A 24,988-nucleotide genomic window follows, 5' to 3' on the forward strand; every position below is an offset into this window, starting at 1 on the left:
TCATCCATCCATCCACCATTCATCCACCCATCCATCCATCCATCCATCCATCCATCCATCCATCCATCCATCCATCTCTCCTTCCCAGATCCTACTGGAGTGATGATGTGAGCACAGGCCAACCCTCACTCAGCCACAACAGAGACTGGGAGTGCAGATAACGCTATAGAGAACTGCAGCAGAATAGGTCCACCCTAGTGGTTCTTTATGCCTGAGGGCCAGTGGGGATCCCTGTCTGGTCTGGGGTCTGTGTAGGAACATGATGTCCCCATATTTCAAGGAAAAACTGGACAAAATAGTGAACCTGCAGCAGCCCAGGCACAGCCTCTCCCTAGAGGCTCTGTGCATCTCCCTACTCCTCACTGGTCCTCCTCTTCCTACTCCCCCACAACTATCACTTCCCCTAAGGGTAACGGCATAAAGCCAGTTTCTAAACATAGCAACACAGAGGGGAGGATTGGGTCTCCCAGGGCGAGGCTCCCCTGAGTGGCACCTTGGGAACTTCCTGCTCTGATTTTCCACTTTGCAGTCATATGCCCTGGCATGGAAAATGTGGCTGTGTTTTCTCTTGGATTCTCCCAGATTCAGAAAGGCCACATGGGCCCCCTTGGAGGTGTGCCTGTAGGAAGGACAGAGAGCCACAGCAGTGCTTTTGAAAGTGGCCCTATGGCCCTATAATCACTCCCTTTCCAAACCTCCAAACCTCCATGCCCAGAGCCCTAACACTTGCTGTGGCCCCAGCCCTGCCATGCCAGGACCCCTGAAAGCCACATCCATAGACAGTCCTCAAGTGGCAGCAGGACTCTGAGTTTCTGTGGGGTTCCAGAGGGGAACCAGAGGTTCCATACACCTGCAAGGAAAACTGACTTCAAGTGTTTGCTTTCTGGGGGTCTTGGGGGGTCTGCAGTGTGATTAGCAGGCTGGAACACAAAAGGAATTGCAGGGCACTTCTGGTCCAACTGAAGGACTCCCTCCTCCATTACATCTCCCTCGTTCCTCTCAAATGTCCAGCAGGAAGATGACGCACCCTGGGGTGATGAGCAAAAGTGTAAAGATGGAGCCAGGGTTCAGGAGTGCAGCTTCAAGGCCTACCTCTACAGTATCACAAGCAGTGACATGAAGGCATCTGAAGCACTCTCACCCCCAAGTGGGTTTTGAGCATGAGAGGGAATCTAAGGGCCCCCTGGTCCTGACACCAAATCCCGCTGGGAGAATCAGGCCCTCCCCACCTGATGCCAAGATGTGCTCCTCATTCTCTGAATGGCTGATCCACAGCTACGTGCCTGACCTTTATCCTTTTCTAATGTGGGGTGGAGGGGTTGAGAGACACAGCTGACAATGCTCAGGGCTTCCTCCTGGCTCTGTTCTCAGTAGTCACACCTTCACACCTGGCAATGAGCAGGGGGCCCTATTCAGTGTGAGGCCAGCTCCTCCCCCACATACTGGCTTTCCTGCCTTCCCTTTTGATTAGACAGCAGGTGAATCTGTCCCTTGAAAACCCTTCTTAACACTGACTCTCCCCTGTCTGAAGCCCAAGGCAGAGGATTCTGCCCTGTTAAACGTATGCCAAGAACTCTGCCCTCCACAAAGCTTTGCATCACCTCTGGTGGTTCGAATCCCATGGGTGCTTTCCAGTCCTTTAAAAAGAAAAAAGAAAAAAAAAAAAAGAACTCTGGGCCCGGAGAGATAGCACAGTGGCATATGCCTTGCAAGCAGCTGATCCAGGACCTAAGGTGGTTGGTTCGAATCCCCGTGTCCCATATGGTCCCCCATGCCTCCCAGGAGCTATTTCTGAGCAGACAGCCAGGAGTAACCCCTGAGCACTGCCGGGTGTGGCCCAAAAACCAAAAAAAGATAACATAACTCTGCCCTCCACATGTTCACACACAAGTTTGTGCATGCACATGCATGCCTTCATATACATGTGTAAACACTCACACATGCCTGTACACAAACCACATACCCACAACATGCCTATACACTTAAACATCCACATACATGCACATCTTCACGCAAGCACACTCATGAAAACACACCTGAACATATATGTACACAACACACACAAAGTGTACATATATGCTTGTGCAAACATGCACACAGCCCAACATACATGCACTCATGTCCAGTGACATGCGCATACACACCTGCAAACACATGCCTACAAATACACTTACACCTCCACATATATGAACACACATGCACAGAAGCAATCTGCCTGCAATACATACATACCCACATTTGCAATTCACACATAAACATTCATACAATTGCACACTCATACAAACACCGCCATATGTGCTCATGTACACAATCACACTCCTACATATACCCACACCTGCACATAGACACACACACTTGCGCACACACACACACACACACACACACACACACACACACACACACACTTGTGGGATGGGAAAGACCAGCTGGGAGTGTTGTTTTGTCCTGTTCTGCTCTGCTCTCAATGTGTCAGGTAGGGAGGCCTGGGCCTTGGCCTGGCCATGCAGGGGAATGAACAAGACCTGAGGCGCTGCTGTGCCCTCCACTCTCCTGCTTGGGGGGAGGGGCCCTACAGTAGTCCTGTTTCCCTAAGGCCAGTGGGTACTGTCCACTTCAGCACCCCGCAGCCCTGATCCCCTAAGCCGGGGCAAGGTGGGCGCTGTCCACTTCAGCATCCCCATAGCCTGTGTGTGCACGGAGGCGGCCGTGATCAGGGCTCCCCGTGAGGTGCCAGGCCTACCTAGTTTTTGCATGCACGCACGGAGCCTCTCTTCAAGATTGGCCACTCTGCTCTGCAGTTCATCGTAGTCATAGGCGCCAATCTCCTCTTGCAGCTCGTTAAGCACAGTCGTCAGATTCTGGGCCTCCTCTTTAAACTGCAATACCAATTTGGCATCGGCCTTGTATTCTTCCAACACAGGAATCAAAGGCCTAAGTTCATCCATTTTCGCTTTTATCGCCTGCAAGGTCAAAATAAGCTGGGTTCAGAGCGATGCGTGCAAAAACTCGTTACCCCCGCCTGGGCCAGGCTGCTCCTAGGAAGTGGGGGTGGGGTAGGGGGCTAGTTGTATTTCCCGCCTCCTCCATCACCGATTTATTTATTTCTGGTCCCATGAGTCAGGAAAAAAATATTAAACAGTCTTCAGAACAACAACATCTTTGGGAAAGGTCTTTATTGTCAGTTTAGAATGCAACATCTTAAGGTTACATGCTTGAAAGTCACATACACGAAGTTCTTTCTTTGTTTTTGTTTGTTTGTTTGTTTGTTTTCCTTTTCAAAAAATGCATTGACAAGGGTGCAAACTATCCATGAGATGCGTCTACAGTCACATGCAAAAGAGGGTCCTGGTGGTAGCCAAGGTTCCTTAGGGACATGGTGCTAAGGGTTGGAAAATAAGAATGAAAATGACTGCGGCCAAAAGGTCTCGGGCCCCTCTGTCAGGGCTACATGGGAGTGCACTGCTTCTTCATCACTGCGACACTGAAAAACTCTTAAGTTAGCCCTGCAAGTAAGAAAACGAAAGACCATTGAAGAGCTAGCTCACTAGCCTGCCTTAAACAGCCATTCACAGACAAATCAACCTCATGGTCCCTTCAAAAAAACAAAACAAAACAAAACAAAAATAAAACAGGCACCCTTTACAGTGAGAATGAGTATCGATTCCCCTGTTCTGCATGGCTAATCTCCCCTCAGACTCCAGAATGAATGGCCAGATGCAATGAAGCATGGTCAAAGGCAAGGATTATGGGCGCCTCCCCCAGCCCCATAGCACCTCTGGAACTGGGTAAGGTGCCAACAGGGGTGAACTTTTACTTGCAGAGCTCCGGAAAGATCTGAGTGTACCCAGAAAGCAGAACCCCACATTCCAGGAGAGACACAAACACTTTTTTTTTGGTGGCGGTGGTGATGATGTGGGGAGGTAGCTAAAAGCTCTTTCCAAGAGAAAGCAAGAGAAGAGGGGGGTGGGGGCCGAGTAAGGGACCCCTCAATCTCCACACCTGCCTCCAAGCAGAGGGATCATTTCTCTCAAGAGGAGCAACTCAGCTCTCGTCTTTTATTGATGACAAAGATTTGTAACTTCATTAGCTTGTCAATGCGTGTATTTTACGTGTATGTAACTCCGGTTTCTCCCAGCTCAGGGCCCCCCTTGCCCTGAGCACATCAAAGAGAGAAGCCTCAACATCAAAGGGGTCTGAGCAGCATCAGGGCTTTCCCATCAAGCCCAGTTGTGCAGCTTAACTGTTCATTCACTTCTGGGCTCGAATTCTCAGGAACACGCATGTAGACCTTAATGAAGGTGCATAGAATGGCTCAATTTTGTCAGGGATGCACTGAGGACCCTCCGGGTGCATATATGTATACGAGGCCGCATGCATATATATCTATCACCGGCTGTCCCAGGCATGGGCTTTAACGGCCAGTGGCTGCCGTTAAAGCCACACTTACCCCAAGTGGCAAAGGTTGGTGTCTCTCTGCCTGCTGGCCTGAGGTGCCTCCTCCCCAGCTAAGCCAGGGGCACAGGTGAGCAATGGCCCTGGATGCCCGCCCCCACACTTAGAGATCAGCTCACTCTTAGCAATTGTCCTTCACCTGCAGTCTGGGGGAAGCCACAAGGATCTCCCCTGCCCCTTATGTCTGAGCTGTGCTCTGGCAGACATTTCTCAGTGCTCCTACAGCTGCTCCAGATGCTCTGCCCGCCACCCTCCAGCTGTCTTAGCTGATGCTTCCCAAGGGCAGCAGGGACACAGGTGCCTTGGGAACAGGGGCCCCTGTGGGCTGGGAGGTTGGGGGAGTAAATGGGAGGGGTGGGCCTACCTTGAACTGCCTGGCCAGGTGCTGTTTGTGGCTCTCTTCCACCTGCTTGAACTTGGATTCCAGGCCCTTCATCTGGTTCTCCATCTTCTCCACATACTGAAGGTCCCTCTGGGTCCGCCTATCCAGCACCTCAATGGACTGTGACATGTTTTGCACCTGTCAAAAGGGCGACATCGGGCTCAAGCTGAGGATGGGGTGCTGGGGAGAGACCCGGGGGTTCATTTGCTTCCTAATGGCCACACTGCCCTTTTCCCCTATAGGCTGCAGCCCTGGGGAGCCAGGCTCCGACCATGCATTATTTACTAGTTAATCACCAGCTCCAGGGCTGTGAGCGCCAAGAATTCCCCAAACGCGACAAATGGGTTTAGTAAACAGTCTCTGCTGTCTGCCAGAGCTGGGGTGTGGTGGGGACAGCCCTCCCCTCCCCTACTGGCCACAGCTCTCGCTGTGTGGCTGGCTGGAGCAATATTCTTTGCTCTTTCCTGAGGAGAGGGCGGATGGTTTCTGGTCTCTGGCAGAATGAAGTCGGTTAGGCGGCTTAGATGCCAACAGTGATGCTTGGAGGGAAGAACTGGGGGAGTAAGGAGTGTAGTTGGACAGTTGCCAGTCCAGGGAGAGGCTCTGCTCCAGCCAGACCTGGCAGGGTGCAAGGCCGAGGAAGGTATGGGGGTTCCTGCAGAGGGCAGGAGCTGGGGGAATCACCCTCTATATTACCCACTGTCCCTCCCCTGCGCCAGCACCCCGCAAACCCGCCCATTCAGAACCAGGAAAACATGAGATCAATCACAACAAATTGAGGAATTGTATTGCACATCTTTACAAGGCGCGCTGAACCGAGGTTTGCCGAGAGACGGAACTTTAATATTCAACAGGGTTCCAGGGAGCTTGAAAGAAAACCAGTTTTACGGCAGCCACCTGCTAGGGCATCTGAGTTTTCTGGGAAGAGGCTGGGCACGCTGCGAGGAGTTGGCTGGGGTTTGGGGGGCAGGCAGGCGGACGGGGGAGGTGGCTTAGCAGCCCCAGCATTGGGTCATTTGCTCAGCACAGAATCCAATTACCAGCCCAGGGGAGAAACCTCCATCTCGCAGCCACGCTCTCTCTGCATTTTTGCTGAACTCGAAAATAGACGCTGCCTCCCGCCCAGGAATGGAATCAGCTGGGTGTGAAGCTCTGCCAGGTCAGGAAAAGAGGGACGAAGGGGTCCTTATGCCGAAAGCCATCCAGCCCCCCACAGACACCACCAGCCAGTAAAAGGGGGAGCACGAGGAAAGTAGCTGGGTTTCATCTCTCATACACAAATGCACACACATACACAAAACAAATTTGAGGGCTGGAGTGATAGCACAGAGGGGAGGACCTTTGCCTTGCATGTAGCCGATTTGGGTTTGATCACTGGCATCCCATAGGGTCCCCCAAGTCTGCCAGAAGTTACCTTTGAGTGTTGCCAGGTGTGGGCCAAAAGCTAAAAAAATACAGCAAACACCCCCCCCCCAATACTCAAGTCTGTCAAGCCCAGTTAGGGGACACCAGGGCTCCCCAGGTCTTTGGAGGGAATTTCCTTTCCCTCTACTGCCTGGCGACACCCCATACCCTCTGGGTTTATCCTGCCATTTGGATGGAGACTAATACAGCACCTTTTGTTATTTTGGGGGGTGGCTTGGTGCTCAGGGATTATGCAGTGCTGGATTTGGTGGAAGTGGTAGCCTAAAATCTGCCTCACAGTAACTCCCAGGTTTGTTTCAGCTGGGAATGTGAGGAGGGACCAGGGCCGGCAGAGGAGCCTTTTTTTTTTTTTTTTTTTTTTTTTTTTTTTTTTTACCAAAGGAAGATTTTGGATTTGTTGATTTTGATTGGGGGGCCACTCCCTATAATGCACAGGGCTGATTCCTGGCTCTGCCACTCCTGATGGGGCTCAGGGGATTCTATGGGGATGCCAGAATGGAATCCGGGTCGGCTGCATGCAAGGCCAGCACCCTCCTCACTGTACTATTGCTCTAGTTCCAAGTGAAATAGTTTTAAAGATCAAAATGTGAAGTTTTTGGGCCGGAGAGATAGCATAGAGGTAAGGCGTTTGCCTTGCTTGCAGAAGAACGGTAGTTCGAATCCCGGCATCCCATATGGTCCCCTGAGCCTGCCAGGAGCGATTTCTGAGCAGAGAGCCAGGAGTAACCACTGAGCACTGCCGGGTGTGACCCAAAAACAAAAACAAAAAATAATGTGAAGTTTTGAAACAAAGCACGATTCAAAGAAGTGAAACTATTTGTCTGCCTTAAACAACAGCAGCAGCACTTGACCCCCAAATTCCTCTCTTTCTGGCCAACCCAAAAGCAGATGGTAGATGGAGTCTCAGCCTAAGCGGCTATCTCAGACCCTCTGAGATCACTGGGGGCCCACTGAGGGTGCCTCTGGTTCACATCTGTAGGACAGGACCCAAAAAGACAGCAGGTGTCTGGCAGCTCCAATGACTGTCCCACCTTGCACAGACAAAGGCTCCGAAAAGTAAAGCCCCTTATCGAAAGCCACACAGCACCCAGCCACCTTTGGGCGGGGCATCACAACAGGTTATGGGATTTCTGTTCCTCCAGCCCACCCTGAAGTCACAGGTCTGTCCCCCTGGGTGATTTTCCCCACTGGGGCAGGCTGCTCCCCAGCCCTAAGTCACCAGCCAGAGATCTGCAGCCTGCAAACAGGCCCCAACATCACTTCTAGCACATTCTCCAGGGGTTTGTAGAGCTTTCTAGAACTGGTGCTAGGACTCTGATGGGACTCAGATGGCTGGTCCTTAGAGCCTAGGGGTCCTGATCTCCTGTACCAAGAGCCCTGCAAGCTGCAAGCCCCCCTCCTTTTCCACAATTCTGAATAATTAAAGTTCCAATTAGGCTTCGCCTCATTTCGTGCTAATAAATGTTGTGTGATTGGTGAATGCATTTGACTTGATTCTTGTCAAGCGATTTCACAGGCAACCGGAGGTGGCAGAACAAAGCCAGATCCCTTAGATTCTTTGGGGTGGCATGGGGGTGGTGGTGGTGGAACAGAACAGGCTGGGTCCAGGGTAGGCTCACCCCTTTCTTGGATGGTTTGGGAAACAGGTCAGGAAGGAGGGGATGCTTTGATGAGACTGGGGGTGGTGGTATCAGCAGTGGGTGGTCAGGGCAGGTGGAACATTGCTGAGGACCCTCCTTGGGGTTCCTTGCAGCATGGGCTGCCCCCACAAAGGGCCACAGTCTTCCCTCCACGCACCAAAAGGCTTGTGCGGGGGTGCACAGATGGTGTGTGGTTTGTATGCCTCAGTACTGGCATGTGTGTGCAGTGTTGTTGTGGCAAGTATGTGTTCTGTGTTCGTGTGTGTCTGTAGTTGTGTGTGTTGTGTCTTCAATGTGTGACTGTGGGTGGCCTGGAGCAGCATATGAGTGTTTGTATGTGTGTATCTGTGTACACATATGTTCCACATATCTGTGCATGTAACAATGGCAAGTGCACTGTACTTGTTCTGATGTCTGCGTGTGGAACCTGTGTATGGCTGTGCCTGTAATCACTCATGTGTTATGGTGCATGTTTATATGGGGTTGAATGTAACTGTGTGTCTGTCTGCAGTGTCTGTGGGTGTGTAACTCTGTGTGCGACCATGGAATATGTTCTATTGTGGGATCTCTGTGGAACAGTATGTCCGAAGGTGTAGCTGAGTTGATTTTGTGGGTTATCTGTGATGCCCACGTGCGCAACCGTGTGTCTGTGTAATTGTGAGGCTTCTGTATTATTTTTCTGGTGTCTCTGGTGTAACATGTCAGTGTGAGAAATATGTGTCTGCCTGTGTGTCACTGCATGATCTTGTGAGGTTATTTGTGATGCCTGTAATGATATGTCTCTGTGGAGTTTGTGTATTTGCATATGCGTCTCTATGTGTGACTGTGGTGTCTGTGGTCTCCGAGTGTTTGTGACATGATTGTGTAACTGTGTGTCTGTGGTATCCATGTACTGTGCAGTCTCTGTGTGGTACTTGTGATATTTCCGTGTGTAATTGTGTTTGTCTGTGGTGTCTGAGTAACTGTGTGATCTCTGTTTGGTATTTGTGGTGTCTGTGTGTGACTATGTAACTGTGCAGTCTTTGTGTAATATGTCTATGTATTAAACGAATGTGTTGTGTCTTTGTGGTATTTGTAGCAATTGTTTGTATCTATGGTGTCTGTGTGGTCTGCGTGGTGTGTGTATTTAATAGTGTGTTTGCGATGTCTGTATAAATGTGTGGTCTCTGTGGTGTCTGTGCTGTCTGTAACTACATGGTCTCTATGTGGTGTATCTGTGTGTAACTGTAATGTGTGGTGCCTGCGTGTGATTGTGTGTCTGTGGTGGGTCTGTGTGTGCAGCCCCCCACATCAAATATCCCCTTTCTTGGGTCAGGGTGGTGGAGAAACCTGGCTAGGGGAGACTGGCACCCCAACCCCCTCTGGGGAGAGCAGATATCCTCTCTGCCGGTGGGCAGGGGAAGGGCAGTGGCCACACAGGGCAGAGATCCCCAAAAGCAACATAGACAAAGGCTCTGTCTCAGCTCTGGACCTTGGGTTAGGTTCACTGGAGGGGCCTGTAGGGACCAGGAAGCCTTTTGGCCCCTCCACGGCCACGGGGTTTCTAATCTGCTACCCCAAAACATCCATTTTTCCTTCTACCCACCTAATGTTTCCCCTTCCACCCACCTACCATCCCCTCATGTCATCATCCCCCACCTGCCACCCTTTCCAACCAGGCACCCCCTAACCATCTCCCACACTCAACCAGGCACCCCTTCATCCGCCTAGCCACCATTCACAAATACTGAGAGGGGACAAGCCAGGAAACGTGATCTGAGTGTGGCCAGACCTGCAGCCCAGCCCAGCCCAGCCCAGCCCAGCCCAGCCCAGCCCAGCCCAGCCCAGTCTCTCTCTCTCTCTCTCTCTCTCTCTCTCTCTCTCTCTCTCTCTCTCTCTCTCTCTCTCTCTCTCTCTCTCTCTCTCTCTCTCTCTCTCTCGCACGCTCGAGCCATGCACACATTGCCCGGTAGACTCCCACTCACAGACACACATTCCACACATTTTCCAACAACACGCACTCACCCATGCTCATACATGCACAGACTCACACCCACACTCACACCCACACATGTTCATGCATGCACAGGCCCACGCTCTCAGCCGCACACATTCACAAGATGCTCACATGTGCCATGCACCTCACACTCACGCCCACACTCTCGGTCACACATGCACGTGTCCCCAGACCCCCACACTCCCAGTCACATGCCTGCCCACCGCGGGACTCACACTCACCTTCTCCAGGAGCTGCCGGAGCTGCTTGGTGCGAGCGTCCCGGGAGCACATGGTCTGCTGAGGTGCCACCACAGTACAGATGCAGCGGCCCTCGCTGTCCTGGGCCGAGCTGTACACCTGCCAGCTCTCCTCGGGGTTGGTGGGCAGCACCTGCAGACGGACAGACGGGCGGCCGTCAGGGGCCCCCAGGGCCAGGCACATGGGCGAGGCAAGGGGCTCGCACCGCAGTCTCCTCCAGGGACCCTGGTGCAATCCCTGAACCCCAGCGAGGTCCAGGGGCACCGCAGCTGGGCCGGGAGTGAGGCTGGGTGGGAGAAGGTGGGGGCTGCTGATGCCTGGAATGTAGGGTCCAGGGACCAGATTCCCACCTGGGAGTGCAAGGTGGGGGGCCCTGGCCAAAGCCGCCCTCTCAAAGAACGGAGCACTGTCCTCTGAGGGCTGGGGACACGTGCTGGGTCACACCCCACCACAGTGCCACAAGCCAGAGCCGCCCTGCACCCACCCAGCCACCTGGCAGCTAGGCCATGAGACCTACCCGCCCCACCACCCCTGCAGCCCTTTACCCAGGCCATCTCCCCTTGAAGCCAAGGGGAGCAGGAGACTGGAGTGGGGGGTCTAGCCTGCCCATTTCCTTTTCTTTCAGTTTAGTCTACACCTGGAGCTGCTGCAAAGACCCTCATCTGAGGGTCTCTGACTGGGGACCCCCCCTCCCTGGTTCTGTGTCCTTGGCTACAAAAGAGAAGCAGGGGAGGGGCTGGTGTCCTTCACCCCCTCTTGGCTGGAGAGAAAAGGCCAGCCTGTCTGTTCCTAGAGTCCCACTCAACCCTGCTGGTGTGACCCTTAGTCTCTGCCTCCGCCCTACACAAGTCAGTCTAACCCCCAAAGGTGATTGGGGAGGTGGGGAGGGGGCAAACCGCCTGGCTCTGATGGGAGGCGCGCCCGTCCTACCCCCTCCGCAGCATGATAGGGTTCTCGGTGTAGGGAATCAGGAGGAAAGGCGGGAGAGCGCAGGGGCTCTGCAGCGGGCAGAACAGAGATGGGGCTGGGGGGGGGGGGGACGGGGACGACACAGCTCCAGCAGTCCCTCTCTCTCTCCAGGTTGGCTCCTGGCTGGCTGCGACCCAGTAGGGGCAACGTGCTGGGGCCTCCACCCCTGACTCGCGGAGTGACCTTGGACAGTTCCCCGAGTTCCCACCCCAGCCTTGCCTTCCCCATCTCAGCAAGTGGGGGGACTTGGCGACGAGTTGGTGGCCAAGCCGCGGGTCCCCTCCCTGGCACCCAGGCCCTGCGCGCGCGAAAGGGAGCTGATCCGGCCAAGGATGGAAGCTAGCAAGCAAGCGTCGCCTGGGGGTGTGGGGACCGGGGCTGGTGAGACCCAGAGCCAGAGCCAGAGCCAGAGCCAGAGCCAGACCCAGACGGGCGCACGGGTGTCGGGTGGTGGAGGAGGGCGCGCGCACTTACGCCGGTGCTGCGGTCCAGCGTCCCGCCGCTGGCCGCCGACAGCTTGGTGGTGTTGAGGCCCACCAGGGAGGGCAGCGTCTGGGACATCCAGTTGGTGATCATGGCCATGGTGCTCAGCACTACCCCGATCTTGAGCAGCGGCACCGACATCGCGCCACCCCGCGCCCAGCAGGCGCCCGCCCGGGGCTTCGCGCGCCCTCCTGGGCAGCCTTCAGGCGGCGGGCACCGCGGCGGGCAGGGGCGCCCGGCCGTGTCCCCGCGCCCCGTCTGCCCGCCGCCGCCCACCCTCCGCCTCCATCGCCGCCGCCCAGCTCGCCCGGGCCATGGCCGAAGTGCCCGCCTCGCGTCCCGCTACTTGTCCGCGCCCGCCGCCGGGAAGGGCCACCCGGCTCTGTGCCCGGCGCGGGCTGCGCGCGGGGGCCGCGGCCGGGAAGGGAAGGGAAGGGAGGCGGGGACACGGCCGGGCGGCGGCCGACGCAATCTGCCCAGGCGATGGGTGGATTTTTCCTCTCCTCTCCGGCTCCCGGCCGCCCCCTGGCTGTGAGCAACGGTCCACGCGCGCCCCAGATGGAGACGGGGAGGATGCGGGGAAGGATGCGGGGATGCGCTGCTGCTGCTGCGGGGTGGATCCGGGAAGCCCGCCTCCCACCACCCCCCCCCCCCACCCAGTTCTGCAAAGTCCACCAGCAGCCCTGGGGGGAAGTCTCCCTGGATCACCCCTTCTCTCCGAACACCCACCCACTCTCCTGTCCCCAGCTTGGGGACCTGCTTAGCCCTAGGAACTAGGATCCCCTGGAGAGGGCTCGCCCCGCGCTTTCCTAGTCTCCGGAGATTGAGGGGCAGGGTGCTCGATGGCCTTTGGCACGAAGGGGTGGCCCTGCAGTGTGGCCTCACTCCTCCCCACCCATTGCGCCCTGGGCGCACCACCATGCGGGGACTGGGGGATAAATAAGCCTTGTTAGGAACTGAAGGGGCCACACCCAGGAGAGGTGCGTTGTGGCATGGGGTGGGGTGGGGTGTGGGTCCACGCACCTTCCCTGTACTTAGTGGACCTGTCCCGGGGTGCAAACAGGAACCCCCTTCCCCAGACCATGGAGTGTCTGCTTGCCCTGTTAGGGGTATGCAGGGCGGGGACCGCGTGTGTCCTGAATCTGCGGTGACCCTAACAACTGGAGGCGACATCCTTCCTAGCCTGCCTGCCAGAACGCATCTGGAAGCCCCTGGGGCACTCAGGGCAGGGGTTCTGTCCAGGTGTAGATTCTTTGGGTGGGTGGGTGGGGGGTGTTTGCAGGGGTTGGTCTCCCTGTCCTCCCCATGATCTCCCCGTCTTGGGCCTCTTTCCAGTTCCTACAGTCGAACTGCGGAGACTACACGGGAGCCTCGGGTTGTTTTTTGGGTAGATAGGGTAGGGGTGATGGGGGGGGGGGGCGGCAAGACACCGCCCCACTCAACAGTTGGGGAAGGGCGCCATCTCCTAGTGAGCTCCGGTACTGCAGGCTGGGCCGGGGCGGGAGGCACACGGTCCCTTGTGCTCACAAGCTTGGCAGCTCTGGGCTCACAGGCTTGCTGGGGGGAAGGTGGGGGAGAGAAACAGGGCTGCCTCCGCCTACGTTGACCCAAGCCTCTTGCAGTCACGCTCCGTCTCGCGACGGGTCTCACGGGCCCATTCAGGCCAACAGGAAAGCCAACGCTACTGAATGGAGAGGTCTAGTGCACTGCGCACCCTAGTTTAAAACCATGCAGGGACCCCTTGCATGCAGCAAACAAGCTCCAGGAAGCCAAAACTAACGTCAAGAACACAGTAGCGGGCACTCGGGGCTGTGCCCAGTTGAACACTAACTGTCACTTGGCAAAGTCTTGGCCCTGCCCAGGGCATTCCAGGATGCACATTAGATGTGGAGCAGGTCGCCTGGGTCTCAACCAGGCCTGACCACTTCTCATGGAGACCCTGGAAGAATCTTTTTGTTTTGTTTTGTTTTGTTTTTTGAGGGGGGGCAGGGGGAAACTGCACTTTTGGCTGCACTCAAAAATCACTCCTGTCAGGATCATATGGGATGCCAGACATCAAACCCAGGGCGGCATAAGATAAACACCCTACCTACTGTGCTATTGCTCCGGCCCCTGAATGAATCTTTATATGCCTTGGTTTCCACATCTGTAAAGTGGGTGTTTGGGATCCCAGAAGGATGTGACAAAGCAGCACAGAACAGACCTGGTCCCCCCCACCCTCCATCCCTGGCTTGGCACAACAAAGCACTCTGGGCAGGCATTTGTCAGAGTGAGAGGAGAGTGGCCAAAGGCGTGGTATGCAGGGACCTCAAGCTGAGGTAGCTTCTGTGGTGACCACCATGAGGAGAATGGACAGTGCCAGGTACTGGGCATGCCTTTGGTTGGCAACGCAGGTGTGAGTGAAAGGCCCTGGAGGGCTGGGAGTGTTCACAGTTGGTCCTCCAGGTCTGGGCAAACAGCACAAGCCAAATTTCTGTCTAAGAGTCGTGGCCCAGTGCTGTCCAACAGCTGTTTCACCTCTGACTTGACTTCACAGGCCCTTAACCAGTTTTCCCCTGGACTTGCAGTGCTGAGGGATGCCAGGACGGATTGGGGCCCCCACTACCTCACTAAGAATAAGGCTTTCACACCAGGCTGGTCTGTTACGCCTGGGGGTTCCTCTATCTTTTGCACTGAGCCATGGGGGTAGGAGAATCTGAGGTGAGGGCAGGAGAGGCCAAGCCCCCTTTCCCTTCTCTCTGTCTCTGCAGATACAATCCTCAGACCTCTCCACCCCCATATGCCCAGCGGGGGCCCCACATCTTTGGTTCTGCCCTGTGCCCCTTCCCTGAGCCCCTGAACCTTACTGGCTGGGAGGTGCCAGTTCCATCAAATCCAACTCATTAACTCCCAGGCTCAGTCTGAGCTCATATGAAGCACCCTCATTTTTCTCTCTGAGAGGATCAGCAAAAAACTCAGCAAAAAGGGTGTCACAATGGAAGGCGAGGGTGATGGGTCAGGATAAAAAACAGGAATGGGGGGGCCGGGTGGTGGTGCTAGAGGTAAGGTGCCTGCCTTGCCTGCGCTAGCCTTGGACGGACCGAGGTTCGATCCCCCGGCGTCCCATATGGTCCCCCAAGCTAGGAGCAACTTCTGAGCATATAGCCAGGAGTAATCCCTGAGCGTTACCGGGTGTGGCCCAAAAACCAAAAAAAAAAAAACAAACAAACAGGAATGGGGGTCAGGATGGAGGGTGGGGAGGGGGTAGCAGGCTGAATTGAGGGCAGCGGATGGAATGTGGGACCCAAGAGCCCACAGCTCCTGGAGGAAAACCTTCCTGCCCCCCTGCACACAGGGATGGGAAATGGTAGGGAGGGGTCACCACATAGCACATCAACACCTGTAGTCCCTGATACATCAAGTTTCCACAAAGGTCATGGTCCAAGGTCATGTGGAAACCCGCTGTTCCTCAAGTCCTCAGTACCCCTAGCCCTAGCATACCATACCACTGTAGCCCCCAACTGCTCTGTGAGCCACTGAGGGGGCAAAGACTGGCTGTGGCCATGGAAGCCCCCTAATGGGAGTTGCTGGGGGACCCAGCAGCTGCTGACAATCACTGACCCGTTTCAGAATGACACAGGGCGGCATTTCTAACACCCTCATCTTTGAGGACCAAGAGTTTCTACATATAAATTTAGGGCACACAGGATCACTCTAAACCTCAGGGGTTCAGGGGTGGTGGCAGTTGGCACAGACACCCATACCCACACCTACACAGGTCCAGCACAGACTTCGAGCTTTGCACAGACTCAGTGGCCCCCGGTTCCCCAGTTCCAGGCTGCACTCAGGCCTGCCAGGGTCACCTGTCCCTTCCCTCCTGAACCAGCCTGGATCAGGGCCTCCAAGAGGCATTCAGGGATTCGGCCGAGCAGGTGTTATGTAACCGAACCCTGTCCCCGCACCAATGCTCCGTCTCCTGCCAGCACACAGGGCAGGGGCACCACATGCCTTGCAAAGTGTTGACCACCCCTTGCACTGCCGTCATTCCCTGCCAGCCTGGATGCTGAAGGCTGCCCTAATCTCTGTACTCACTAATGACACGGTTCGTTCGTGTGTCCTTTGGCTGTTGGAAATACACAAATTTTGCTTGTGTCACTTGTCCAGGACTGGAGGAGGGCAGGGAGAGGGAGAGAAAGGAGGGGGAGAAAGCAGGAGAAAGAAGAAGAGGGATGGGGAAGACAGAGGTAGGGGTCAGCAGAAAAGGGTTGGGGAGAAAAGGGATGGGAGGTGGGCAGGGAGAAGGGGAGGGAGAAAGCGGGGAGAGGAGGAGGTGATGGGGAGGCGAGGGGAGAGAAAAGGAGAGGAGGTGAGAGGGAAAGGGAGGGGAAGAAGGGGCTAGGATGGGAGGAAGGAGAAGAGGGGAGGAAAAGAAGGGAGATAGGGGAGGGAGGGAAGAGGGGAGAGGAAGGAGGGGAGAAAGTAGAAGGGGGAAGGAGGAAAGGGAGAAGGGGCAAAACCATTTTCCCTGCAGTGAGGCCAGGGCAGTTCCACCCAGAATCCCCGCATCCTTTAGGGCTTGTCGCATTGCCTCAGGAGGGACAACCCTCCAGCCCCCAAGCTGCTCCACATTCTGGCAGCCTGGATGTAGTCTTTGGTAAGGGCAATGGGCATAGAGAAGGTTCAAATGTGGCCCCTTCCCCAGAGCTATTCCCACAAATGCTGGGTATTGGGCTGTTGGAGTATCTAGCAGAGCTGGGATGGAAACTCGGTCCTTCCTTTTGGACTCACAGGTTCCCAGTCTTGGCTCAATCAGAGGTTTTCTTGGGGCGTACGTCTGCAGCACAATTAGAGGCCCCCAAGTTGGGGGCCCCTGCACCATTTTTTTTGGACCATACCCAGAGGAGCTTAGGGGTTACTCCTGGCTTTGCGCTCAGAAATTACTCCTGGCAGGCTCAAGGGACCATATGGGATGTAAGGGATCAAACATCGGCAGGCCACATGCAAGGTGAATATCCTACTGCTGTGCTATCACTTCAGCCCCTGGGACTGTCACTTCTTGAGTGACCATCAGTCAGGAACCTCAAAAACTTGGGGCCGGAGAGATAGCATGGAGGTAAGGTGTTTGCCTTCATGCAGAAGGTCGGTGGTTCGAATCCCGGCATCCCATATGGTCCCCTGAGCCTGCCAGGAGCGATTTCTGAGCATGGAGCCAGGAGTAACCCCTGAGCACTTCCGGGTGTAACCCCCCACAAAAAACCTTGAGCCCCATAGCTGCCCTGTTCCACAGCCACTGAGCAGTGGGGGCTGCTGTGAGCACTAGGCCATAAGCACAAGGCCATGAGCATCAAGTTGTGAGCACTGGGCTATGAGTACCAGGTCATGAATAGCAGGCTGTGGGCAATACAGGAGACCTGGGGACATGAAAACAGCATGATTCCAGCCACAGCTGCAAGGTCTGGGTCACACAACCAAAACCTTCTCCAGCCTTTTTTTTTTTTTTTTTTTTTTGGTTTTTGGGCCACACCCGGCGTTGCTCAGGGGTTACTCCTGTCTGTCTGCTCAGAAATAGCTCCTGGCAGGCACGGGGGACCATATGGGATGCTGGGATTCGAACCAACCACCTTTGGTCCTGGATTGGCTGCTTGCAAGGCAAACACCGCTGTGCTATCTCTCCGTACCTTCTCCAGTCTTGATCCTCCCAGTGAGATAAGGAGACCTAACCCCCCACCACCACCACCAACATTATCAGGGAGAGCATCTTTCTCAGATGAGAATCGATTCTTTTCCCCTGGCCACACCATGCCTGGCTCTGCTGCATCCTGTTGCTTCGCTTGGAGTTGGAAATTACTGACGAGCTCAGAAATTAACACACACCAAGGCTGAGGAGCCCAGCCCTTCCCCAGGAGACACGACCAGCAGTAGGGGCAGTCCAGGTTACCCCCCACAACCCCCAAATTTGACGGCACTCAGCCCAAAGCCAGAATCAGCCCTGTGGGAATCATCTAGGAGAGGACTAGAAACACAACCTCAGCCCTGACCCTGAAGGAAATGAGGGGGGCCAAGAAGGGGTGAGGCTGTGGGTGGGCTCATGCCCCAAGGAGGGCCCTCTGTCCTCGAAATCTGCTCAGGGAACATGTGGGGCGGAAAACAGAGGTGAGAGAACAATCTGGAAGGAAGGGTCTGGGTGGGCTCCCATTCCCCCCACCACAGCTTCCCTCCACAGAAGGTCCCAGAGGTCACTCCCACCTCTATTCAGCACCAAACAGGACATTAGGTCTGATGAGAAGCAAGGCAGAAAGACGGGCTGGCAGAGAGGGGGGCTGGCAGGAAGGAGGCTGGCAGGAAGGAGGTTGGCAGAGAAAGGAGCTGGCAGAGAACCAGGTTGGTAGAAAAACTGGGGAGGGGCTGGCAGAGAGGTGGGGGGTGGGAGCTGGTAGAGAGACCAGCCTGACTTGGGGTACCAGGCCAAGCCAGGCAGGAATGTACCAAAGGAGGCCTCTGCTCAGGCTGCAGGAACCTTGTTCCTCTCCCCACTGGACACTGCACCCTGGTGCTGAGGGAGCCAGCCCAGAGACTGCCCACTGCCCACCTCCTCTCCCCACCATCCTGCACCTCAACACTGCTGGGTACAAACATGGCTCCCAGACTCCCATCTGAACACCAGCCTATTGCAGACCAGATGGAGCCCCAGCATCCCTCGAAACATAGACAGGACCCCACATGTAAACCAGCTCCCCACTGAATCTAGCACCTCCACATTATCCAGATCATGCATGTAATCTGGCTTCCCCGAACAATCCAGTTTCACATAAACCAGCCCCCCCCATGTAATTCAGTTCTATATGGAAAACAGCTCCACAACATAATCTATTACCCTCACACAATCCAGCTCCCCAATAATCCAGCTCCCACAAAATCCAGCCCACACACATGACCCAACGCCTGTACAATCCAGTCCCAAACATGATCTAGTTTCTCAACATGAACAAGCTCTAGCACACACCATGCCTTGAGTGGAACCAACCCCCATGGGGTCTGTAGGTATTCATATAGGCCTGGGTCTGAGCTCTCAGACACAGGGAAGTGAAGAAAGGAAAGCGTTGATGGCATGTAGGAAGGATGGGCCCACAGAGCAGCCCCCACACACTGTCCCCACATGGTGGGGCACAGGTTGGGCTCTCCTGGGGGCCTCTTCAGGTTACCCAGATGCATGGCGGGGTCAGGGCAAAAGGCAGCAGGGAAGGGGCCTCGCAGGCAGAGCCCAGCCCCAGCTTGGTGCCCCTGTACATGTCACTGCCACTGCCCTGCCTGTCTGCCAGCAAGAAGCTGGAAATGCTCACAGCAACTCAAGGAGAAACCTGACAGGAACCACAGGGAGCCTTGTGCCCACTGGGACAGAGTTCACCATGCCCCAGCCTGGCACAGAGAGCCCGCAGCCTGCCCCTCATCATTAGCATCAGATGGAGGGGCCCAGTCAGGGCTCATGGGGACAGATGGGCTGCCATGTGCTGCCCTCCCCTGCATAGGCACCCGTAAGCTAGAGTGGGCTGTGCAGGTGGACAGCTTCAGGCCTGCACACAGTGACCCCTTTATGTCACACACTCACATGAGCATACACAGCACACATGCCCACAGGCACATATGCATACACAGCACACACACAGATACATGACACACTACACACAAACACACAAGTCATATATGCAACAAGATAAATGCACAGATGTAGCACATGGGCACTCAGCACACACAGGCACACATAACACATCTTCATACACACGGGTACATGTGGGCACAGGTGCACAAAGCAAGAGGCACATGAATGCATCTCATACAGGCACATATGCACAAGCCTATGCATGTATGCTTTATATGTATGTGTTTTCATATATGTACACCTGTATGGCTCCAAAAACCTGGGCTGGGCCCTCAGAGGTTAAGGGGGAGGGTCATGCTGGGGTCCCCAAGAGCAGTCCCCAAGCTGCTCAAGTTCAGGTTTTTTTCTAGCTTGGTCGGTGTTGATGGTCAGTGGTCCTGCTCTGGCCACTCCCATCCCCACGGGCCTGCAGGGCTGCAATCTGGTGCCCCAAGTAGCTGAGACTCACAGCCCTGCCCCTACCCTGCTAACCAGAGGTCCCCACTGCAGGAGAGGGGCACCAGCCTACCCATGGGGACCCAGGATGGGAGCAGGTAGTTGGGTCACAGGAAATGGAGAGCCTGTGTGTCCCTGGAACCTGGAAATGGGGAACAAGGTCTGCCCAGAGCTGTTGTTCTCGGATGCTCAGAGGAACCTCTGAAAGCTGATCCTGGAGGGCCCTGGGGCTGGACAGGTGCCTCTGGGGATCCCTGGCTTAGCTTCAGAAAGAGGAAGGTCCCTCAAGAAATGGCCCTCCTGGGCCAGGCCCAGGAGCTGCTGGGGCTCTGCCTGGTGAATAGGGGCTATAAGTGGCCAGTGGGAAGCATGTTCTGGCCTGGCTGTCCCCTGCCCCCCCCCACACACACAAGCAGGCTCCCACCAAGAGGAACCAAGGTTTCTTCCAGGACAAGGTCTGTAAGTTCCAGGGCAAGCCGGGGAGATGCGGGCAGAGTGGACACGCAACAGCGACTGGCCCGAGATTCATTGGGTCTGCATTCTGGGTTGTTGCTAGGGGTCTGTGGGAGCATGTAAGCACGCAGGTGCGAAGACTCCTCTGCGTGTGCTGATCACTGAGAGTGCACGTGCGTGACCGTCTCTGAGTGTCTCTGTGTTCCTGAGCGTGTCTGTCACTGTATCTGTGTCTTCGTGGGATATGTTTCTATGATTGTGTGTCACTGTGCACCTGTGTGTCTCGGAGTATCTATCTCTGTGATCCTGTGTGTCTGTGTGTGTCTGTGAACCTCATAATAACGTGTGCTTTGAGTCTATGTGAGTAACTGTGGATAGCTCTGTGACTCAGTGAGTAAATTGTGTGTCTGTGGATGTGATCATGTGTCTGTCAAAGTGACAGCCTCAGTGTGTGAATGTGCAACTTCGTGAACGTGTGTCTGGGTTTCTATGTGACTGTGCATGTTGTGTGTATATATGTATATATATATTGTGTTGGTGTATCTACATGATTGTGTGCCTGTGTGTGTCTATGTGACTGTGACTCTGAATACGCATCTATGTGTCTTTGTAGCTATGTGTTAATGTGTCGATATATATGAGTATATATCTATGTGACAATATGTGTAAACATGTGTATTTGTGTGATTAGTGTGTCTGTATATGTGCTTCTATGTGACTTTTGTGTCTTTGTGCTAGTGTGTCTGTTTGAGTGTTGCCTGTGTGACAGGACGTAACTGTGTATACATGTGTTTCTTTTTTTTTGTTGTTTTTTGGTTTTTGTTTTTGGGCCACACCCAGCAGTGCTCAGAGGTTACTCCTGGCTGTCTGCTCAGAAATAGCTCCTGGCAGGCAGGCACGGGGGACCATATGGGACACCGGGATTCGAACCAACCACCTTTGGTCCTGGGTCAGCTGCTTGCAAGGCAAACGCCGCTGTGCTATCTCTCCGGGTCCCTATACGGGTGTTTGTATGTCATTGTGTGTGTGTGTGTATGAGTGTGCCTTTGTGTGAGGATGCGTATATGTGTGTTCTATGTCATTGTGTGTGAATATGTGTCCATGTGATAGGGTGTGAGCCATGAGTGTTTCTCTGTGATTGCATGACTATGAATGTCTTTGTGATTGTGTGACTATCTGAGTGTGCCTATGTGTGTCTATGTGACAGCGTCTGAGTGTATCTGTGTATCTGTGTCTACACCACAATTCACTGCCTCCCCCCAACCCCCTCAACCAGGCTCTGTGAGCTGCCCAGAAAACTTCTCTCAGGGACGCCATGCAGACTAGTTCCGGGACCTGGCTGTGAAGGCTGGATGGTGCGTTGGAATAGGGGTGTTGGAAGACAGACCCCACCAGACCCCTTAGAAGCAGGCAAACCAGGTTCATTCCCAAGCCTACCCTCCTACCAGCTTCCCCCCCCCCCACCTCTTCGAGTGCCTTTTCCTTTTGTTTCCTCTCGGGTTATGAGAGGGAGGACAAGCCTGGTGGAGGGAGGGGCTTGGGCCATGGGCTGGCTGCCTGCTCCCTCCCAGCTCCAAGGGAGGACTCAGAGCCCGGAGGGTGGCACCGGACCCCATGAAAGGGCATTTTAATGTCACTCTCAAGGAGCCGGTATGGAAGCAGCACCCCAGCCTGGTCCCCATCCAGAGCCCTTCTCCTCCCCCACCTGACATCTCCTAATGCACAGGAAAGTGGGGACCCACTCAGCTGGAGCCCCGGCTGTGGTCTCTGCTGTTCCTGGTGCTGAACCGGGGCTGAGCTGCCCTGGTGGCCCCCCACGCATGCACACACAACCCTGTACCACTCACACTTCACCCCAGGCACGTGACCAGAACCCCCCTCAAACATGCCAAGCCCCCTCACACTGCCCCCTGCCCTTGCCAGCCTGCAAGAATGCCCGCCCTGGAAGCCAGAGTGGGGGGTTGGGGTGCAGAAAGCACCAGAGAGGGGGTGGGGTAGGGATCCCTGGAAAAGCTGGGGAGACCTCACATCTGCTCCCTCTTTGCCCCCCATGACCAAGGCAGTGGGAAGATCCGCTCCAGCCAGCCTAGGAACTTCTCAGCAGGCATTGAGGGGTGGGCTGGGGTGTCTAGTGGGGGGTACTCAACAGAGCCCTCAAAGGCTAAGGATTTGGAAGGGGCCAAGGCCTGCACCCCTCTTTCCCCTTCCTCCCTCTGCACAGGAGTGCAGCCAGCCCCTGGCCCTGTCCCCCTTCCCCAGACCAGGGCTGGAGGGGGCCACTCCATGGAGACTTTGCGGGGTGCAAAGCCAAGGGGCGGGCGCCTGGGCACGCAAGGACGAAAATGGCTGCACGTACTTGGGTGAGTTCGGTGCCCATCAGGATGAGAAAGAGGAGGCTCAGGAGCTTCCGGGCCGGTGGCATGTCTCGCGGCCACCTCGGACGGACGGACGGACGGACGGTCGGTCCAGGCGTGCAGGGGAGCGAGCCCTGGGCGCTGCCGGCCGGCGGCTGCGTGGACGGACGCGGACGCCGAGTCCCCGCGCCCTCAGCACCCGGAGCAGGCGGCGGCGTGCGGGGTCTGCTGCGTGGAGCCTCCGCTCTGCATATTGATCGAGCCGAGTCCCGCCGATCGGGCGCTGCCAGGCGGGCAGGGCTTGGGCGGCGGGGCTGGGCGGGGCTGGGCGGCCCCTCCTCCGGGGAGGCGGGCCTGGGGGGGACGGTGGGGGGCTCCCGAAGTTCGCGGGGGTGCTGGGAGGTGGCCTGCGACCGAGGAGGGTTGGCACAGGATGTGACATCAGGCTGGCGGGGGAAATTGAACTGCAATTGTGGGTTCCGTTATCTGTCCATCCCTGTGCAGTGGGGATGTGAGGAGGGCACATCTGGGGGCTGCAGGGAGGTGCTCGACAGACACCCTGCCAGGGGCACAAACAAATCCATCCAAGCTGAGTGGCATTTGAGGCTCCTCCAGCAAGGATTATTATTATTTTTTGCAGGGATATGAAATAGCCCAAAGCAGGTCCTTGCCAGCCACTGGGCACCTACCTAGTAGGTGCCCCCAAGGAGGTTGGTTGGGTGATGCACGGTGGGTACAGAGTACAGCTCTGCCCACCCAGGATACCCTGCCTGCTTGCCTGCTTAAAATGGAGCCTGCTAGAGGAGCCCACAGACAGGCCAGCCCTTGGGCTTCCAGAAGTTTCTGCACCTGCTGTGCCCTGGAGGAGAAACTTGTGCTCCTTGGGTGTTTCAGAAACCTCCCCCTGCAGGGAAGGGGAGGACTGGTGGTCCAGTGGCTGCAGGGATGCAGTTGGGCGGGGCACAGGGCTCAGTGGCCCTTGATGTGCAGGCCCTGGAGATGCTTAGGTCCACTGGGGCGGTTCCATGGTGAAACAGCTAGTGCTATGGTTTCTGTGTCACTCGGCTTTTGTGTTTCCTTCTGAAAGAAGCAGAATTGGTTTGCAAACCTCAGAGTCTCTGTGGCTGAGAGGAGCAGTGAAGGAGAACGGGCCCCAGCACTTGGAACCAGACCTGACTCTTCAGCGAGCAGCCTGGGCCTCAGTTTCCACTCTTGTAGAATGGGAAGCTGATGTATTTAGACCATGCAGAAGAGGAGAGGGAGGAGCAGGGTCCTCCATGCACAGCCAGGAGGGATGATCCTTGAGTGCAAAGCCAGGAATGACTCCTGAGCATCGCTGGGTGTGGCCCCTAAAACAAAAAACAAACAAAAGTAGTTGTTTTATGCAAAATAACAATGCTCCTCTCTGCTGGGCACCCACAACCCAGATTCCAGAGTGGAGGGTCATGTCCCTGAAGGACATGGGAAGGGGACATGGTCTCTCATGGTGTGAGCATGGCCTTTCCTTGACATGGGTCCTTCCTTTGATGTGGGTGTGGTCTCTATACAGCATTCCTTCCTTGCAAGACTGTAAGTTACTCAATTTCTAAGCAAAGATTTGGACCCGGTTGCTTCCACGTTATGGCTTTCGGGGATATGATGTGAGTTCAATGACCAGATAGAAGGACAAACACGTCTCCGCTTTTAGGGACCCCCCCCCAACCAGGAGAGTCAGGCAGACAGAAGGAGGTAGTTCCTAGGGGCTCAGAAGAAGGAAGAGGGAGAGAGAAGGTTTGACAATTTGGTGATGAGTGAATTTACATGTGGAGTCCTGAGAAAGTTCTGGAAATAGTCAACAAAAAGATAGATCATTAGATGCAGTCAGGGGTTCAGAATATAGTGGCCATTGGTTTGAATGCGATGAATGTAATGTAATTAATGCCAATTAGCTGCACACTGAAGATGGCAAATATTGTAATATATAACATACATAGAATCTTGACCTAGTTGGAGAGTGATAATATTTGCCAACACGCTTCGAATTGCACCTACCTGTCCTTGGTTGAATTATGTGCCATGTGAGCTCTATCTTCATAAAGCTCTCTTAAACAAATATATTTATCACTATTATTGTATTGCTTTAAGAAAATGAGCTATCAAGAGAGTAAAGCACAGGGCCCAGAATTGCGTGCATGTGGCTGACTGGTGCTTTGTAGATGTCCTGCAGACTGGTAAGGAGTGGTTGACTGAGGCTCTGGCCTCTGCCCACCCTCTGTCCCCAGCACCTCTCCCCTGAGACTGAATCACACAGCAAGCCAATTAAAACGGAAGGTGCCGAGCAAAGGCCAGTTTGTCTACAGGGAGGTGCTTCTGGAAGTCTCACATTGGAAATGGAGCATTGAGTCCCTTCATGGTTTGAAGTGGGACACGCCCCCAACTTTACCTCGTCCACATACCTGCTCCTAGTAAAGACCTTTTCTTTCCTCTCCCTGCTCCCTTTGCAGTGCTCAGCATTGGTGCCATTTGCATTTACTCCTGAAACCAC

The 24,988-nt window shown here is 55.1% G+C and overlaps 1 protein-coding gene across 2 annotated transcripts in view; it reads right to left on the minus strand.

Annotated features, from left to right (window-relative positions):
* Nucleotides 1-22,544, minus strand: part of OLFM1 (olfactomedin 1) — a 33,988-nt gene extending 11,444 nt beyond the window's left edge. The window contains exons 1-4 of one of the 2 annotated variants that reach the window (XM_049774045.1): nucleotides 22,467-22,544; nucleotides 10,117-10,266; nucleotides 4,817-4,972; nucleotides 2,741-2,960 (exon numbers count right to left, since the gene is read on the minus strand). In XM_049774045.1, the coding sequence (XP_049630002.1) occupies nucleotides 2,741-2,960; nucleotides 4,817-4,972; nucleotides 10,117-10,266; nucleotides 22,467-22,532 (592 nt within the window). In that variant the 5' untranslated portion in view covers nucleotides 22,533-22,544. Of the gene's footprint in view, nucleotides 1-2,740; nucleotides 2,961-4,816; nucleotides 4,973-10,116; nucleotides 10,267-11,577; nucleotides 11,856-22,466 lie in introns of those variants that run through there. The other variant, XM_049774044.1, reaches the window with a different exon arrangement.
* Between the last annotated feature and the right edge of the window lie 2,444 nt (nucleotides 22,545-24,988).

The sequence above is a fragment of the Suncus etruscus genome, chromosome 5 (genome assembly GCF_024139225.1).
Source record: "Suncus etruscus isolate mSunEtr1 chromosome 5, mSunEtr1.pri.cur, whole genome shotgun sequence".
In the NCBI taxonomy this organism is placed as follows: domain Eukaryota; kingdom Metazoa; phylum Chordata; class Mammalia; order Eulipotyphla; family Soricidae; genus Suncus; species Suncus etruscus.